The 19,460-nt window shown below is 34.6% G+C and overlaps 1 protein-coding gene and 1 long non-coding RNA gene across 6 annotated transcripts in view; one reads left to right on the forward strand and one right to left on the reverse strand.

Annotated features, from left to right (window-relative positions):
- LOC123536065 (uncharacterized) overlaps positions 1 to 19,460 on the reverse strand; it is a 69,587-nt gene that overhangs the window by 48,400 nt on the left and 1,727 nt on the right. The window contains exons 1-3 of one of the 5 annotated variants that reach the window (XM_045318860.2): positions 16,946 to 17,156; positions 16,521 to 16,565; positions 15,154 to 15,246 (exon numbers count right to left, since the gene is read on the reverse strand). In XM_045318860.2, coding sequence (XP_045174795.1) covers positions 15,154 to 15,246; positions 16,521 to 16,565; positions 16,946 to 16,993 — 186 coding nt within the window. In that variant the 5' untranslated portion in view covers positions 16,994 to 17,156. Of the gene's footprint in view, positions 1 to 15,153; positions 15,247 to 16,520; positions 16,566 to 16,945; positions 17,157 to 19,460 lie in introns of those variants that run through there. The other 4 variants (XM_045318858.2, XM_045318861.2, XM_045318859.2 and 1 more) reach the window with 4 other exon arrangements.
- Positions 1,157 to 6,084, forward strand: LOC123536066 (uncharacterized). Its single transcript, XR_006683261.2, has 3 exons — positions 1,157 to 1,314; positions 4,933 to 4,992; positions 5,797 to 6,084. It is a non-coding gene; the product is annotated as an uncharacterized LOC123536066 (long non-coding RNA).

The raw sequence follows: 19,460 nt of genomic DNA on the forward strand, positions 1-19,460 counted from the left end.
TTTTTCTTCTGTACGGGTAAGGCATTCGCCTGGTAGATTAATCTAGTAACTCTCGACATTTGAAAAGATATGTAAAAAAACTTAATGTACGAATAAGCAAAGTAATCACGTGTCACGGGGGGGGGGGGGGTGCTGAAACGCAGGTTTTACGCTTTCAGTACGTAATGAAATGTAGCAAAGAATTGCCTTTATTGACGATCAACGATGATATGTTCACAATGTGAGATAAACACTTTACTAAATGGAAAATGAAAGCTGAAAGTAACATTTTGTATCTGTGGGCATACTTTAAGTAACATTTGAAACGTATCAGTATCAAAACAAAACGTATCAGCTGTAACAACAAACGCTGTACATAATACTGGATCAGAAGGCAATAAAACACTTTAATCAACTTTGTTATGCAAAATCTACATACATGTAAAACAGCGTCTCATTTAGTAGTCATTGAAAGATGTTTCAACTGAAGTAAAAAAAAACACAGGTCTCATTATATTACCCGAAAACAGGTCCATCTTTTAGCAAATAGCTCGTAAACCGATTATGATTGAATCATATGTGAGGTATGAGACACCAAGCTGAGGATAAATGACCACATATATCCACTGTAGCCTTTGATATTCTGGTTGTGAATATTTAGAGATAGTATAATGCATCTTTCATTTTAGCTGGTATTCTAATTTTGTATATAGACCATGGATAATAAACATTAGTAGCCAAAAGGTCTTGTAGCCGAAGTCTTTGGGTTAAATTGTTGTACATGATAGTAATTCAACAATTCATTTAGAATTGAATGTTTATGGTAACACTTTCAAATTGAGTATCAGTTTCATTCAATAGGCCGTAAAAGAAAAACAATCTTGGCATTATACTTAAACATGGAAATGAAACACATTTGTAATTTTAGGTACACAATGTTCAAAACCACCTTGAAGTGCATGTTTTAGAGTTTTTGGAATGCAATGACTTATTTATTAAATCGAATCTCTTCACAATTATAACAAGATATTCACATTTTCTATTGAATTTACATATCTGAGCCCAAATCAATTTTATGACATCCTCGGGAAATCGTTTCGACGTGGTTACCCATATATGGCTATCAAACTCCAAAATCATTAAGTGAGTGAATTTTTTACACAATACATTTACTATATAAGCTGTGAAAGTCTGTACCTTTCTCATCTTCTCTAAACAGATCAAAAACTCTGTTTGATAAAAGAGAGTGGTATCATTGTGCTGCAATGGAAAATAAAGTGTTGATGTGTGTGGCAATTTGCGCACTTCTTGCTGCAAGTGTGAGCGGAGAGCCAGGTAAGTCATATTAATTATACTTCGTTTTTGATCAATGTTCTCTTACTTTAATTTCCATTACTGTTTATTTTACATGAAACATATTCTCTTACTTTTTTATGCAAACATTTTCTGATTACTTCATTTCTGTTGTTTTTATTACTGTTGTGTTTTTATCTTCTTTACGGCTGAACATTACCTCACGATTTAGTCTGATTTCAATAGATGCAAAGTTACTTTCGATTTTAAACACTTATTAACTGATAAGTAAAGCAATCTGAGTGACTGGGCTTGAGTAATATTGATTTTAGCAAATAAAGACCGAAATTTAGAAGAGCTAGTTTAAACGATATTCTCTCAAAGTGAACTTTTTGATGCGACCGTAAAATTGTCAATTAAACTTGCAGAACGAATAAAGGAAATTTTAAATTTTAACTATTTCTTCCGGTGTCAGATCCTGTTGGGCAACAAAACGAAATAAGAAGTCTTAACGTTATTTTCTTGCGGTACGATATAATTTATACACGAAATCGTGTCCGTCTTATTGCTTCACTTTTTACCTTAGAATGAAAAATGTTTAGCATTGTTCTGTACAATATAGGGCACACTAGGACTAGTATCCATCCGACAAACAGTACACATTGCAGTGTGTTTGTTTCCAACGGTAACTCCCGTATTGTACAGTACGTGTTAAATAACCTAATAATTCACCACTGCTCTTCAAACCATGAATTACAAATCGTTTAGGTATATTTTGAATGTCTTTCTAAAATTTTCTATGTCCTTTATTACATTTACATCAAAATAGTAAACTCCGAAATATTTCGAAGATATATATAATTGTAATTTTCAACAATATCATTTAACTGATTTACGTGCTCAATTAATTGAGATTTACAAGAATGTGCAATTGATCTGGAAATATTTCCTATTTATTTCACAATTTTCAGAACAAAACTAATGAGTATGTTGCAGAGAAAGCAAAATATACTTGTCAGAATTGTTTTAACAATACAGTCATGTATTTTTCATCACTGTGTGTTTCCTGTATAGATAACTAGGAACACAAACATGGTCACGTACAGAATGTTGAGAATGAAAGCTAAGGAACCAAGTACGCATGTACACAAAGCATTTGTAGAAGACAGAAAAAATAAGAAAAACACAATTAAGTCGTAAAGCACCTCAGTCTCAGGGAGCCTTAGAAATTGCATACTCTGTAATCTGACATCTTTTGGACAGCTTACATTACATTTTCGATGGGATGTCACATGTTCTTACGGTTACCAAAACGCGTGAATTTTAAATTATTGCAAATTTTCAAAGTAAAGGTATCTTACGCCCACAATTCATATTTGAAAAAAAAAAATATATGTACTGATTAATATGAAATACTAGTACATAGATTTGTTTGTAAAACAGTATTGAGACTTATTTTGAGAAAGTACACGCGTAATTTAATGTATACATTTGTATTAATCATAACTGACAAATGGCTTTTTTAAATCACATGTCTGATAGTATATGACATTTAATAGTAAATGCAGCGCAACATACACAAAAAGTTTCCATAATGAGCAAAATTAATAAGAATGAATGCGATGTATCAGTGACAATGTAACAAGAGCTGTCCGTAAGACAGCCAAGCTCGACTACTCGAAATATTGTCCCAGAGGCAGGAAAATATTACCTAAAAAGGTTAAATACCAGGAGTTTTAAGTTCAAAAGGGGGAATAATTTGACCAAAATGCCTATCAGTTATGGGACTTGCTGCTATCAACTAGTTTTATAACCCCTAAGGCACATGTGAAGTTTCAATTCAATATCTGCATTAGTTTTGGAGATAGAAACTCGCATGTAAAACTTTAACCAGAATTTTCAAAGTCCAAAAGAGGGCATAATTTGCCCAAAATACATGCCAGAGTTATGGAACTTGATCCAGTGAGGTTAGTAATTGATCTTGAAAAAGAAAAAACAAGTTTCAAATCTATATGCCTTTTAGTAATAGCTGTATGTACTTGCACGCAAAACTTTAACCAGAATTTGCTAAGTCCAAAAGGGGGCATAATTTGGCCAAAATGAAGGTCAGAGTTATGGGACTTGCTGCTATCAACTAGTTTTATAACCCCGAAGACACATGTGAAGTTTCAAATCAATATCTGCATTAGTTTTGGAGATAATAACTTGCATGTAAAACTTTAACCAAAATTTTCTAAGTCTAAAAGGGGGCATAATTTGCTCAAAAAACATGTCAGAGTTATGGAACTTGACCCAGTGAGGTTGGTAATTGATCTTGAAAAAGAAAAAATAAGTTTCAAATCTATATGCCTTTTAGTAATAGCTGTATGTACTTGCACGCAAAACTTTAACCAGAATTTGCTAAGTCCAAAAGGGGGCATAATTTGGCCAAAATGAAGGTCAGAGTTATGGGACTTGCTGCTATCAACTAGTTTTATAACCCCGAAGACACATATGAAGTTTCAAATCAATATCTGCATTAGTTTTGGAGATAATAACTTGCATGTAAAACTTTAACCAAAATTTTCTAAGTCTAAAAGGGGGCATAATTTGCTCAAAAAACATGTCAGAGTTATGGAACTTGACCCAGTGAGGTTGGTAATTGATCTTGAAAAAGAAAAAATAAGTTTCAAATCTATATGCCTTTTAGTAATAGCTGTATGTACTTGCACGCAAAACTTTAACCAGAATTTGCTAAGTCCAAAAGGGGGCATAATTTGGCCAAAATGAAGGTCAGAGTTATGGGACTTGCTGCTATCAACTAGTTTTATAACCCCGAAGACACATATGAAGTTTCAAATCAATATCTGCATTAGTTTTGGAGATAGTAACTTGCATGTAAAACTTTAACCAAAATTTTCTAAGTCTAAAAGGGGGCATAATTTGCTCAAAAAACATGTCAGAGTTATGGAACTTGACCCAGTGAGGTTGGTAATTGATCTAGAAAAAGAAAAAATAAGTTTCAAATCTATATGCCTTTTAGAAATAGCTGTATGTACTTGCACGCAAAACTTAACCAGAATTTTCTAAGTCCAAAAGGGGGCATAATTTGGCCAAAATGAAAGTCAGAGTTATGGGACTTGCTGCTATCAACTAGTTTTATAACCCCGAAGACACATGTGAAGTTTCAAATCAATATCTGCATTAGTTTTGGAGATAGTAACTTGCATGTAAAACTTTAACCAAAATTTTCTAAGTCCAGAAGGGGGCATAATTTGCTCAAAATACATGTCAGAGTTATGGGACTTGACCCAGAGAGGTTGGTAATTGACCTAGAAAAAGAAAAAATAAGTTTCAAAGCTATATGCCTTTAATTGATGGCTGTATGTACTTGCATGCAAAAACTTAACCAAGGTGTGACGCCGACGCCGACGCCAGGGTGAGTAGAATAGATAGACTATTCTTCGAATAGTTGAGCTAAAAAATGTAGGGAACTTATTCAAAAGAGTGTTTCTAGAAGTGCACAAATACACTGTATAACCGTTATAATTGCTATTTATACTTTAAGGTCCCTTCAACTCTCTCTTTTAACTGTTTTTGCAGATTTCACGATTTTTTTCGATTTAATATTGGAGTTACTGGAGTGAAATATATCAAGATTGTTTCATTTTTTACTTGCAGCGAAAGCGGACTTGACCTCTGCCTTGAAGAGTGGCGGTGGATTCCTGAATGAACGTGCAGGTAACTTTCAATTTTGTCATTTCACCCTTTTCATACATTTTTTCTAGAACGAAAGAGGTGTTTTTAAAAATATACTGAAAATAAAGAATATCCTTTGGTAACATAGCAGGCATCAAGAAAAATAATTACTATATACAGTAATTTTCACTGAGTTAATGAGAGGTTAATAAATTTGCAACCTATTCTCTTCTTAAGCAGAATTCTATTGCACATAATGTTGAACAGACTCAATGATCCCTATGGACCAGAAAATATAACCAAGCTGTGGTGGCCTAATTGATAAGGCACCTGCCCCGCAATCTGGAGGTCGAAGGTTTGAGCCCTGTCAGAGGCGGGTCTTGTTACTGAAGAAAGACCGGTTGGTGAGCCGCCAGCTAGTAAATAATGGTTACTGATTGCCTACCTGCCTGGTTCCTGCCATTAAAAAATAGGAATCGGGAAGTAATGCTGTTCAATGTATGTAGGTGTTTCATAAGCCAATTTGGCTGGCCCTTTCAGTAGGGGTGACACTATAATAAACAAACACTTTACTTGCTTTACTTTATAACAGGACTAATTACCCTTACTATATTTAATCTTTAATTCCTGTTTAAAAAATGTTCAAAGTCAATGTATAAGACAGTCAGTATTAAGCTATTGATAGATTGGTGTAGTTACTATTTTATCTAATGTATACGAGTTCTTACTTAAGGTGGTGTACCTATTTTGAGTCCTTACTTAAAGCAACTAATATTAAAGTTTGTGTACCTAACATTTTATTTACATTAAACCGATATAAATGTTTATATTTTACGTATTATTCAGATGAAGAGATTCAAGCCGTTCCAATGAGGAAGAAGAGAGGCGGTAGTGGCAGTTCCTCATCATCCTCCAGCCGATAGAAGAGACAAGTTATAACACCGGCAGAAGATCATCTACTTATTTTTTTTTTGACAATATCAATGACCTGAACAGTTGATTTCCAAAAGTTGATATTCTGTTGATCTTCTACTGTTTTACTCAGTCTCTTCTTTTTTTTTTCAATGATCTAAACAGTTGGTTTCCGAATGTTGATATTCTGTTTCAATGAAAAAATAATTTGCACACTATTAGACTTAATAAAAAGAAAGTTTTGCACAAAAGAGTTCTGCTTGTATATGTCCTATAAATTGCAATCTATCCCGAACTATTGTCCCAAAGTGTTTTGTGTATATTGCAAATCTTAGATAAACATATATATGAAAGCAATAGAATACACTTACTGGCTGGCTTGCCGGAGAATAGTAAAAGCTATTGGCCAAGGAGTATATGTGGTAATATTCGTCGAGTGGTCTTTAAAATTTCTGATGCTGGTTCTGGAAAAATTCTTCGAACGTGAACGGCTACACGTTGTGAATAATTTGCAACATTCTGAACTGTGGTGCCACAGATGCTGGTTGAAATAAAGAATATAGTCCAACCCATAAAAGTATAAAATCGCAACCTCTTTTTCGACATTGCCGTTTTATCAATTATGTTATGAGCAGTTAAGAAATGCGTTTCAAAATTTCCTCATTTTATAAACTTAGTGCCAACTAATACCGTTGCTGAATGTGTTAAAATCACATCTACATTATTAGTGACTTCCTACTTTTAGCCGAAAGCCTGCTTTATGATTTACTGGAAGCACACAATTAATGCATACTTAACAACAGATGACTGCTGCAAAAATTAATCGATGGTGATGCAATGTTCTTTTTACATTTTGTACGACACTCAGCGGTGAAGAATGAAACATTATGCGTAATATATGACCAAGAACTCGTGGGAACTAGTCGACTGCATCATTATGATGAAAAAAGCTTATTCATAATTAAGAACTAATATCCCGTTTTAACTGCCAAAAAACGGTAGTAATTTAAAATATAGTCGAATGTTCTAGCATATATTATCGATACTTTTAATCTGATGAGAAAGAAATAATTGTTCCTTCTCTTGACCTTAGAAATAACCCCTGACGTTAAAATTATTCTTTCCTAATTGAGGCGACTCTCTGGCTGAATGCACTCCGCGGATTACATATCACTGGACCCGAGGATGGAAAAGTGGCGTTGTTGAAACATGCCAAACATCTTATTTGTCACAAAGGTTAACATACGTCATTACCTTCGAATGCATGGTCAATATGTGAAAACAAACCCCATTGTGACCCTCTCATTGTGCGCAACATATTCACGCATCGAATGTCCGAAAGTCAGACTCACTAGATTTAGGACAGATACTACTAAATTATAGCCATGAATTACTTGATCACAATCTGACTGAAGTACATCTCCTATTACGCTACGCATAGGATCTGAGAACGACCTATTCATAGCCTCGTTCTGACAACCCTTTCACTAGCCAATCAGAGCCTAACTTACAACATCTTGCAAATCTACCTGTAGCCTTGACTTTTGATATTTACAATTCTTATGTCGTAATATATCAGATAGCCGGCTAGCTCAGTTGGTAGGCCACTTGCTTTGTAAGCGAGGGGTCCCGGGTTCGAGCCCTAGAATGTCTGCACATTTTTCTTACTCTTTGACATTCGAACAAGTCGTCTGATTGGATAAAATAAAAATAGCAATACTGGAAATCCAAAATATACAGAAGACGAATGTGAATGGGTCGTTCTCAGATCTTCGTTTAGAAGATCAAGTACTTTAGTCAGATTGTACTTGATCAATGACTACTAAGTTTGTTGTGTGCGAGGACGTAGACTGCTAGCGCATCAAATCACTACATTAGGATGTTAAACAGAAAAAAATAAAGCGAATATATGTCTATAAGGTAGAATGGTCTTGTCCTTGCGTCCAACCCTGGGGTTCCACACACTGATGACCAATATTTAAAACAGACTTAGCAACCAAGATGATCATTATATATTTATATAGATGTGCCCTAGAAGGAACTTTTGATATGCTTTAACTTGAATTAAACTAGAACTGTGTCCATAGGACATGGATGCCCCCACATACTGCGCAATTTCATATCAAGGTTCTTCACCTATGCAACTTTGAATCCATTTCTTCAAAGAATATGTGGAGTTGAACACACAAAATTCTTATTGTTAGGTAACATTTGTAAAACGTTTAACTATAATTATGGATATCAAACATTAAACACATAAATACTTAACTTAAAAAATCAAAGTATAAAACTAAAAATATAAGACGTACGTACTGTGTAATAAAGTTTGGTGTTGATTACCGAAAGAGGAATGGGCATAGCCATGCCTACATTAACATGACAGAGCCTTGTATCTTTAGGGAATTGCAGTGTGTGTTTTAAACTTAATACATAGACATAACGACATAGTAACAACACAACATACAACAACCCTTACAGAAGACAAAGGCCTGCTGCGTACTCTTGCTGTGTACATACAGCGTATATGATGCGTACATGATGTGTACTAAAATCGAGGGCTTTAAATAGTACGCAGGATATACACCGCACATACACCGATAGTACGTTTGTAGTACACTTTTGACATGCAAATGAGCTCTGCCACGTACTACTTGCTGCGTACATGCTGTGGACTACATAGTACACAGGATGTACGCTGGAGAAAATTAGTATGCGGGAAATAGTACGCAGTATGTACGCGGCACATACACTTTTCACATGCAAATGAGCCTGCGGTGTACTACCCCTGCGGCGTACATGCTGTGTACTCCTGCGGTGTACATGCAGTGTACTCCTGCGGCGTACATGCTGTGTACTCCTGGCCTGAGTCCTGCGGCGTACATGCTGTGTACTCCTGCTGCATACATGCTGTGTACTCTTGTGGCAAAACTGCTGTGATAATGTAAATTCCTTACCCCACCAACTTTCATATGCAAATGCTGATCATTTGGACAGAAAAAAAAAACAGAAAAAAGATAAGTGACATGCATCAATAAGTATTTACCCTTACCAAAATAATGTAGATTGATGTTATCAAATAAATTAGTATGCTTTTCTTCATCCACTTTTCAATGAAAAAAATCAATCTTTGTAGCATGTAATTTGGTAAACATTTGAAGTAAATGGCGTAACTGCATCAAGGGGAAACAACTTTAATGCAACTAAATATAAGTTTATGATTTATTATAGACGATGTGTGCGTAGTATGTTGAGGCATTATCTTGGTAATTATTTCATGTATTACAAAATGTAATGCAACGAAGTTCAAATAAGGCTTTTCAATTATCCAAGTTAGAAAACTCCAGGATTAATTCAAAATGTCAAAGAATATATTTTTACACTGCATGCAAGGTGCAGCTCAGAAATCACTAAGATGTAAGCTTCACAAATGAACATTGCAAATAGTTTGGCAAAGTTTCATTGTTCAGAATACCGGTAATCTGAACTATTCTATGCTATTAAGATAAAAGTTACTCGGAAATCAAGTTCTTGCTTCCAAAAAAAAAAAAAAACGTACAAATCCTTCCTGCATGAAGTGTACTTCAGACTTTTACCTAAAAAAATTCAAAGTATAAACACCAAAAGAAAATGAACAAGTCCCTCCTGCGTATATGAAGTTTACTTCAGACTTTAACTTATAAAAAAAAAACTAAGTATAAATGCCAAAAGAAATTGTACAAGTCTTTCCCGCGTATATGAAGTGTACTGCATAAATTTCAAAGTATCTGCGGTGTACATGCAGTGTACTATTTTCTTGTACAAGTCCCTCCTGCGTACATGCAGTGTACTCCTTAAATTTTCAGAGTCTGTGCTGCGTACTTGAAGTGTACTAGTGACCTCCTGCGTACATGCTGTGTACTCGTCGAAATAGTACGCGGCATGTACGTGGCATACGGTGTATGTAAAATGTACCCCTCTGGCGTACTACTGTGTTCGCGGCATATACACAGCAAATACGCAGCATGTACGTCACAGAGGCTTGCTTCTGTAAGGGAATCCTTAACAAATGCACAACGCTCTTTGATTTCTTTCCTGCTTCTTTTATTTTTCTAGTGAAACTTATTTTTCTCGTTTGTTTCGTTAAATTGCCATTATTATGACCAGATCAGACATTAAAAATAAAAATTTTAAATTTTGCAAATCGAAACGAAAAACTCGTCATTTACGACATACACTGCATACCGCACTCACAAAAAGCCATCACAAATACTCCGCGCTGTGGGCGCGGAGAATTATGGGGGCAAGGGACAGTAAATTTGAAAACTCCACAACTCTGCGCTGATACCAGTGCGAAAAAAAATCATAAAAAATCCAATTTTGACAAATTCAAGGCAATTTTTGAGCGAATGTCTCGCATAGACATAGCACTTCATTATGTGACAATTTCTGTCAGCCGATTCTGTTGCTTCTGTGATAAAAACGAGTAAAACGCAGGTTTCAGGACACTAAATTTTTAGACAAAAATGGCCCAAAATGCACTCCTTGCGCGACCTGTAATGTACCGTATTATCTGCAAATGACTGACCTAAAACACATGCATATTTTTAAAGCATGTGGCCAGACGAAAATAATGGTGGGAAGAAAAGTATCTCGTAACCGTTTACTTTTTCCGCAAATTTGAGCTGAAGCTGGATAGATGGAGGACCGTTTCCAATTCGTCTGACTTCCGTTACTTCAGGTAAAGTTTTAGACCAAACTCCCCGCAGTGATTACCTCCCCTTACAGCAGGTGCGTAAAAGAACGCAAGGGAAGATAACCGCTGTGAGGAGCTTGGTTTTAGACGGCTGTGACTAAATATAGAGTTGGTGCGCCCGTGATATATTACAGACTCCGGTATACACCGGATTAACTAAATTTGAACAAAAATACCTTAAATGTATATATTTTGTAACCATGGTGATTCTAACCCTAACCTTTAGTCGGTATATTATGCACATTATACACTAAATGCGTGCGGACATGCAAAAAAAATGGGTATTTTTGCCGTGCGTTCCATTTGATAATAATTCCGCGCAGGCGCAGAACGGCTGCACCAACTCTGCAATGAGAAACATTCATTTTTAGACCCGGCCGTCTACATGGAGCTAGGAAAATCGATACATGCACATATTTATTTTACACAATAATCACTCGTACGCAGGAATCCTTAGTTCTATAAACATCATAAATAACCAGTTGAATACATATGCCTGTAAAGTACATAAGTCTATTTTATTTAAAAAACGTACCGGGCCAAATGCGAAACTGGCCCCTGCCACTTAATCATCTAAATTTGACATTGCGCGGGAAATAAAACTCGGGGAAAAAATTTCCTCCTTATTGGAGAACGGAGAACGTTAATCACGGCGAGCAACGAATACGTATAATTTGCAGACGGTCGCGTTTACAGTAGTGGTATTAATAATTCCAGCAAACAGAATTTAAAGCACGAATTTGTATTTGAAAAATATTTCAAACTTCTTCCAATCGATCTTGCTGTTACACTATGTAAATTCAGGTGTATGAATCATAAATTACCTACAGAAAAAGGAAGATTTTATAATATTGCTATAGAACAAAGAATCTGTGAATTATGTAATAATAACTTGTTAGGTGTTGAATTTTAATATCTCTTCAATTGCACTTACTTTAATAATATTAGAAAAATATATTTATGACTATTACTTTAAGCATCCTAATGCTTTTAAATTCTCCAAACTTATGAATTGTGAAAGTAGAACGACTTCACTTAAATTAGCAATCTTTTTGTGAAAATATAATGTCTGGTTTTAGATAATTTGCAAATTTTAGGGTGATGGACCCGTAATCAAACTTGGCAGTTGCTTGTTCTACTTGGGCGGCCCGCATTCTTTGGGTGTAGAAGTTGATTATTTGGAGGGTTTACAGTTTGCCAATTGTGGTTGCGGGTCCACTACCTTAATAACATTTCTCATCCTCCTCGTACATTGTTAACAATAACAAAGAGCTATAAAAATAAATGTATTTCATACTTCTTTGACAATAATTACATCTTTTGTTTGATATGTCATGTTGTTTTATGATATGTTATGTTTATGTCAGATGCCCATAAGGGCATTGACTTCCAATAAACTTTGAACTTTGTTTGTATATTCGGACGCATTGGTCCAGTGGTAACACTGTCTGACTACGAAACCAGGGATCTTGAGTTAGAGCCCCCGCTCCTCCAACTTAAAATTAGTAACATTTGGATAAGAATCCCGTGAACGGGTGCTTTACATCTGGCACGCTAAAGAACCAGGGAAGCTTCTGGAATTGGAGCATATGGGTTACCGGTGGAGACTATAAATAAGCTTATATACAAACAAACATTGTATACTAACAGTATGTAGTTTGTATTGGCATCATACACACAGACATAGCAAGAAACAATTTATTGCCAAATTACTTTGAAAGCTGACCTGCAGATTTAAAAAGTCTTTTTTTATAAAGTTATTGGGGAAAAACTAGACGCACCCGAAATATAATCCTAATAGTTAATCAATTATTTGCTTAATCGTCTGTTAAAGTTTCGAACAACTGTGTCCAGTTGTTTAGAAGAACCATTTTGAATACTTTTCTATTTACAGTTCTGGCAGCCGTGCTTTGGTCAGATCGAAATGATGTCTACAATCCACGTAGAAGATCAACAAAGTAACATTTCTGTGGAATTAATTCCAATCATGCAACGGTTTAACGAGAGGTTGTTTAAGATTTTTCTATCATTTTGGCTCTGGTGGCAATTTTTTACGAATTAAAATCTCGGTAAAGGGTTACCAAATAAACAGCTGCATGAAATAATTTTAAAACTGGACCAACGGTTTTGGGAGAGATGCGCTAGAAGATTTTTCTATTTTGAGATCTGGTGGCCATGTTATTGACGGAACATTCTTAGTAAAGGGCCATCCGACTGTTCTTAATTGGAAAAGCAGTTTCTGATTTTTTCATATCAACTTTATACATATAGGAATATGGCCATGCTACTTTTGAACACTCTTGGAAGAGAGTCACGCAAAAATCATTCTTGTGAAATTATTTTAAATTCGGACCTTTATGAATATGGAATCTTGCTAGCCATGTGTTATGAACCGGAATTATTTGAACAACACTGGTAGAGAGTCATACAAGAAGTAAGTCTGTGATCATGTGATTTTATTTGGTTTTAATGCTAAATGTTTTGAATTAAAGTCAGGAACTGCTTTTACTGGAAACGAACAACATTTTTTATCTTGGCGGATTTTTTTGATTTACTGACACGCTTGGGAAGAAAACAACTTATTTTTGTAGCAAACTACTGTAAAATATAAATATATGGATTGGATGTTATTTCTTTGCGTTTACATGCGTGTAAACAACATTAAGACTTAATGCAAATTATTGAAGAACCACTAGCGCGATTCATTGGATTTGCAAAATGTTCCTACGTGGTTCATTAAATGCTGAGAAAAGTAGTTACAGTTTCCAACATTTTTAATAGATCACACTGGTGACAAGAGCGCTAAAGTTCTTGCACACAAACACTGTAAGAAAACTTTCTAAACTTTTCTCAACTGAACATAATTTTGTAAATTGTAAGTCGGGGATATTGAACCTGACTCAGAATGGTCATTTCATGGCGCCAAAGACTTATGAAGCGGAACGTTGATTTGAAGTTCGGGACCTTAACCGCATGGCCATGGAGGCCCCGTTAGAGTTATGTTACTTGCCCTGTGAGGTCATCTCGTTGTGTCAAATATTTGTTTGGAGTTTGAAAGCATTCGGTCTAGTACTTTTGGAGAAGCCTACTTACATGCAGAAATAAGTTCCAAATTAAGAAGTGGCATAACATGAAAAATTAAAGCAAAAAAGAGAGGTAGAGTTATGCAGCTTTCCTTATTAGGTCAGCTTATGATACAATAGACATGTGTGAAGTTTGAAAGCAAAGAAGGTTTTGAGAAACCTGCTCACAAGCAAAACTTTAACCAGATTTCTAAGATGCCTTAAACCTGCTTACATGCAAAACTTTTGCTACGCCGACGAAAGGGTGACTACAAAAACGCTACTATTGAAAAACATCAAACGGTTAATTTACTATTTGTAAAATTTCAAATATAGACATATTTATATCTGTTTTATTCAAGTACATTCTATATTTTATTGCTGATAGGCCCATCGGATAGGGTGCTTTTTGAAGGTTATATGAATGCACTTGTCACTGTAATAAACAATGTCTTGTCTTATCTTGACTTACAGTCGAGCTAATAAAGATTCTGTCACTTTTAAGCTGAAATCCTTATGATATTAAATAAATACTATTGATGCTGTAGTTACACATGTGTCGATAGTAGGAAGTTGCGTCTAGGTGCCTACTTATTTGACTTAATAATATTCATGTACTTGTAAATGTACAGATTTTTGTAGTTATGGATTTTATTTTCAAGACGGGGAATCTAAAACAATCAACTTTTTGTATATTATCAAATATTGTACAAAAAGATTTTTGCCGAAATGTATTTTGGTCACGCTGCATATATAAAGACGTCATTATTTGTATGTATTCAATACGATTATAAGATTCTTTCACTGGCTGTAGGTGCATGTAGATGGGAATTTCCGGCCTCGAGGATAACTGTTAGGCGGTAACGAGGCTCGCCGAGTTACCGCGTAAACAGTTACCCAATAGCCGGATTTTCTCATCTGTACCTACAACCAGTGACAGAATCTTTTTCTTGCATACCATATTCAAGAAATAATAATAATAATAAAATCGATCGAACGGCTTTCATTTTAGAACTATTTTTTATAGCAGCGTATTTAAACAAAGCGCGGGAAACCAATGTCCGTAAACAGGAAAGACGTCATGACGTTTCAAAGACAAATAACAATGTTTAGTTCCGGTTTTGTTTTATCAGTTGCAGACGTTATGAATTTTTGATAAAGTAACGTTTTTGGAATCGAGAAATATATTATCAGGATCAAAGAGGAACTGTCAAGGTATTGGATTTTTATTTCGTTTTTTTGAAATAAACTATAAATTACTAAATAAATCTTCTAAAATATATGTAGTTCGTAGTACGTCAGTTACAGCTCGAGAGTCATCTTACATCCGGGATGTAAGATGGATTTTTCCAGCACCGGTAAAAACACCGGAAATCCCCGTATGGTATGCAAGAGTTATTTTATTTGCACCTTCCGTTTTACATGCCGGTAAAAGTCACAGATATGCTATGTTACTTTGTTCAATAAAACCAGTAAAATGGACTTGAATTGAAATACCTTTTCCTCTATAACTCTGATTTCTTTCGGACTTGTTGATTCTAACAGACCTCGAATTTCGCTAATTCTCCCATCTCGAATACATTCTTTAAGCTGAAACAGAACAAAATTATATCACTATATAATGTAGCAAGATACTCGTTCAGAATGGACATGTCGTGGGGTCAAATTCTTGTATGCGAACAAGTCTTGCGTCTACCTACTCATATATTTGAATGCATCATTATATTTGATGTTATCATTGCTTTATTTTAAATAATCATTGCTTTATTTTAAAGCACTAAAAGAAATATGTTATAATGCATGTGGGGATTAAATTCTAAATACGGGCTCATACCGGAGCGGTATGGGACTAGTATACTAGTATTACTGAATATGTAATATCACGATTGTTTTTTGACATTTGAAAAGGTAATTTAATGTAATGTGAAGTGGAGTGCAGACATATATATCTTAAACTACTTTGATGGTGACTTTTGCTTTGACTTCCATTGAAATGCACAACATTGCTTCATTGCGTTCATCCATATTATATACTGTTACAACATGAATAATAAAACAGGCGTTATATTAAGCCTTGTCGTGCAATTAATACCAGGTCCTTGACATTGAGCCATTAGCCATATTTGCATTATAATCCAGTATAATGCTTCTCCAAAGAGTTACATGTAAAACTAATAAACCATACAAGTCCGTTTATACAAGCTGCTATACAGTTATCGATTAACAGCGAAACTTGATTAAAATTGATAAACCTTCATTGTTGAACCATAAACATAAAGCGAGAATGCTGGATCAATTACAAACGAGAAAAATATAAACACCTCCAATGATACAAATATCAAAGACTGTTGGTACAATTACTTCTATAAAAGTCCGTTTTGATATGTTAAGATACGATGGTCTGCTGGAAAAGGGTAACGGTTACACACAATTCTTTAGTTTTCGTTTTGCTATTTTTGCGGTAAACATGTAACCATAATTTGTTAGAAAACCATGCATTTCTGTCAGTTAAATGTTTATTTTATTTTGTTGGGTTTAACGTCGTACCGACACAATCATAGGTCATATGGCGTCTTTCCAGCTTTGACGATGGCGGAAGACCCTAGGTGCCCCTCCGTGCATTAATTCATCACGAGCGGGCACCTGGGTAGAACCACCGACCTTCCGTAAGTCAGTTGGACGGCTTCCTCACATGAAGATATTTCAACGCCCCGAGTGAGTCTCGAACCCACATCGGTGAGGGGCAAGAGATTTGAAGTCAGATACCTTAATCACTCACTTAGCCACGGAAGCACCCTTTACACAAAGGGCAATGGTTACATAAAATTCTTTTCCAATATTATCAAAAATATAATGATACAAACCCGTGCAACGTCGCTGTAGTCCATGTCTCGAGATTGTCTGTGCAACTGTAATAATGTAAATAGTTTTTGTAAGGACAGTCTGAGAAAGTATGTTTAGAATAGAGTTTAGATTTAAATTTCGTCTCGGATAGAAACAGAAAACTTATCTTATCATACTCACATTTTTATGTCAAAGAATAAATTTTCCAGTAAACCGTAGTGTGTCTTTTCTCGACTTTTGATTTAATAACACCATTATGCACTATTATTTATTTTGAAAAAAAAAATATGAATATTTTAATTTACATAAATTATGAATACTTTGATAAACACCTATATCTCTTCATATCTGTTCAATATGCAGTTTTTTGTTCTTTTTTAATTTTTTTTGTTGTTATTGTTTTGCAGAAAATTACTAAAATCATGGTAGCTTCTAATATACTTACATATTTTGAATACAAATATTTTAGATCTGACCAACGGTAAGATTCCATTTTTTTATTATTAAACCGTATAAGCTTCACCTTTTCAAGTAATGTTTTAACAACTTTCAATTTAATTAATCCAGATACAACTGTTAGTATTTCCCAATTCAGTATATAGCTTGTCTCTTTTCATTCTATTTGAAATTGCAATTTCTGACATAGAATATCAATAATTTCCTACCAAACATATCAAGTAAAATGAAGTTAATTATCTTCAATATATACTAGTATCAACAAGGACACATGAAGGGTTGACTATAAAATCAGTTGAACAAAAGCCAATATTTGCACAGACACCATGAAAGCTCTCCAAACTTTAAACATCTTTCAAGTAGATGATGAAACAAAATATTTTTGACCGAAGGCAAACAAATCTCTTATTTTTTAAGAACATTTATTTCTGTTACATTCAAGTTCCAGTTAGAAAATTTAAACCAACTTGACGCCATTGTATTAATATCAATAAAATAGGGCTAGTTACGTTTACTCTAAATTGTTTATTGACATGCAATTCTTGAATTCTTTCAGAGACAATGTGTGTTATAGTCACGCTTTTTCTAACATATATCTTGTTCAGATTAAGGTATTACGTTAAATGGTTACAGAATGTAATATAAATTATGCTGTTTTTATAAGAATGTGGAAAGGGAAGGTTACATGTACAGTTTTGACATTTACAATTACGTGAATACAAGAAAAAAAATTGAATCTATAAAAAGGTTCTTCGAAAACATAAAAAAACGCAGTAATGCAAGATATCAGCCGACTCGATATTTCGGGTATGTGCCTGAATGGTAATGAAAAATACCCACTAGGGCCGGCTCAAGCGGAATTCAATACTGGATCGCTTAGAAAACGCACATCTTATATAACTGAATAGCTCCAGTTTGAAGCATAGATTTTAACTAAATTTATTGGAGGACATGGAGCCTTATATTGTGTAAAAATTCATATTATATAATACATGTGTCACAAAGTTCGTTAGGACACTGGTTTTCACCTGATACGCGGTTTGGGTCAAAGAGTTCTCCTTAAGCCTGTTTCATTTTCCTTTTAGAGAATAAGGATCAAATTGCAGGAGTTTAACAACATTTTACCGGAAAAAACCCCACATGTTGCATTGTTTTAAAACGTCGTCTTTAAAAAAGGCAATATCTGTTTATGAAAGTGTTTGAATGATTTCAGAATTGCACGTAATAGGTCTCTAAAGCAGTCTCTGAATGCATTGCATTATAAATAAATCGGGAATGGGGAGGGGCTGGAAGAGGGGGAGTGTGCGGACGTGAGCTTGCCCCTCGGAAACTTTATGAAGTATAACATAAATGGTTAAATCTGACGCATATTTGAGATAGTTTGAGCATAAATATTGGACACATCATCTTTTAAATCTACAAATTATAAAAAGAGCAATTTGACCAGGTTGATAAAATGTCCATCCAGTCCCTGTGCTTTGGCAATTATGAATACTATTGTTATAACAAGTTTTGTGCGAAGCGAGCCCAAATTGTTTACTAAATAACTGATGTCTCAATTTTAGGCTATCAAAATGTTTGCAAGACGGGTTTTAGTGGTGCCCTTTGAGCCCCTTGCTTAATCAAATATATAGGTTGATCCTTTGGAAATTTATGGTTAGGTATAAATTGTTAACGGTAGTGTACGTTTCAGTACCTCTCGTAATCAAAGCTTTTATTTTGCTTCTTTCAGACTTTACTGTTCTGTTATAACACAGGTAAGAGTAACAAGCTGATGCTAATACATGCATATACATACACGTGATATTAAGTAATTGATTAATTCTTTTTATCGTGGTAATTCTTTAACACTATCATAATATGACTTAAGAAGAAATAAGGCTAAGCGTGAGAATTGTTATAAAGCAATACAACGTTTCTCTTTTGATTACTTTCGAATGTTCCCCTCTTCTATTGAAACTATCAGTGTTTGCATAAAGTGCTAGCGGACAAGGTGTGAACAGGTATATAGATTAACGTCTTAGTCATATAATCAGTTAAAACCAATGTTATATTGTATATTGCTTCTAATATAAAATCATTTATGAAATGTAAATAAAAGTCGGAAATGAATATTTACATATCTTTTGTAACTGTTTCTTTTCAACTTGTTCGAATTATAAAGACTTTTTTAATTTACAAAATGTATCAATACAATGTGTGGTTTGTTTGTAGTTGCATGTCGCATGTATTTTGCTCAAAGTTTTTCAGACACATATTAGGTAACAAATAATCTACATAGTGATAAAAGCTCTGACACTTAGCAGTTAATTGTATAAGAAGATCTTTTGGAAGCAAAATAATAACACAATCGGTTTTACTGAGTCTGTGCATCGCAGTATTGGTGATTATTTCAAATACAACCGATTTTGGGCATTGCGGATATGAATTACTGTAGGTTTTCGGATTTTAAAGGACAGCATTCTTTGAACAGGCCGTTCCTACAGGATCTTTATCCTTGATTT

Source organism: Mercenaria mercenaria, chromosome 17 (assembly GCF_021730395.1).
Source record: "Mercenaria mercenaria strain notata chromosome 17, MADL_Memer_1, whole genome shotgun sequence".
Taxonomy (NCBI): domain Eukaryota; kingdom Metazoa; phylum Mollusca; class Bivalvia; order Venerida; family Veneridae; genus Mercenaria; species Mercenaria mercenaria.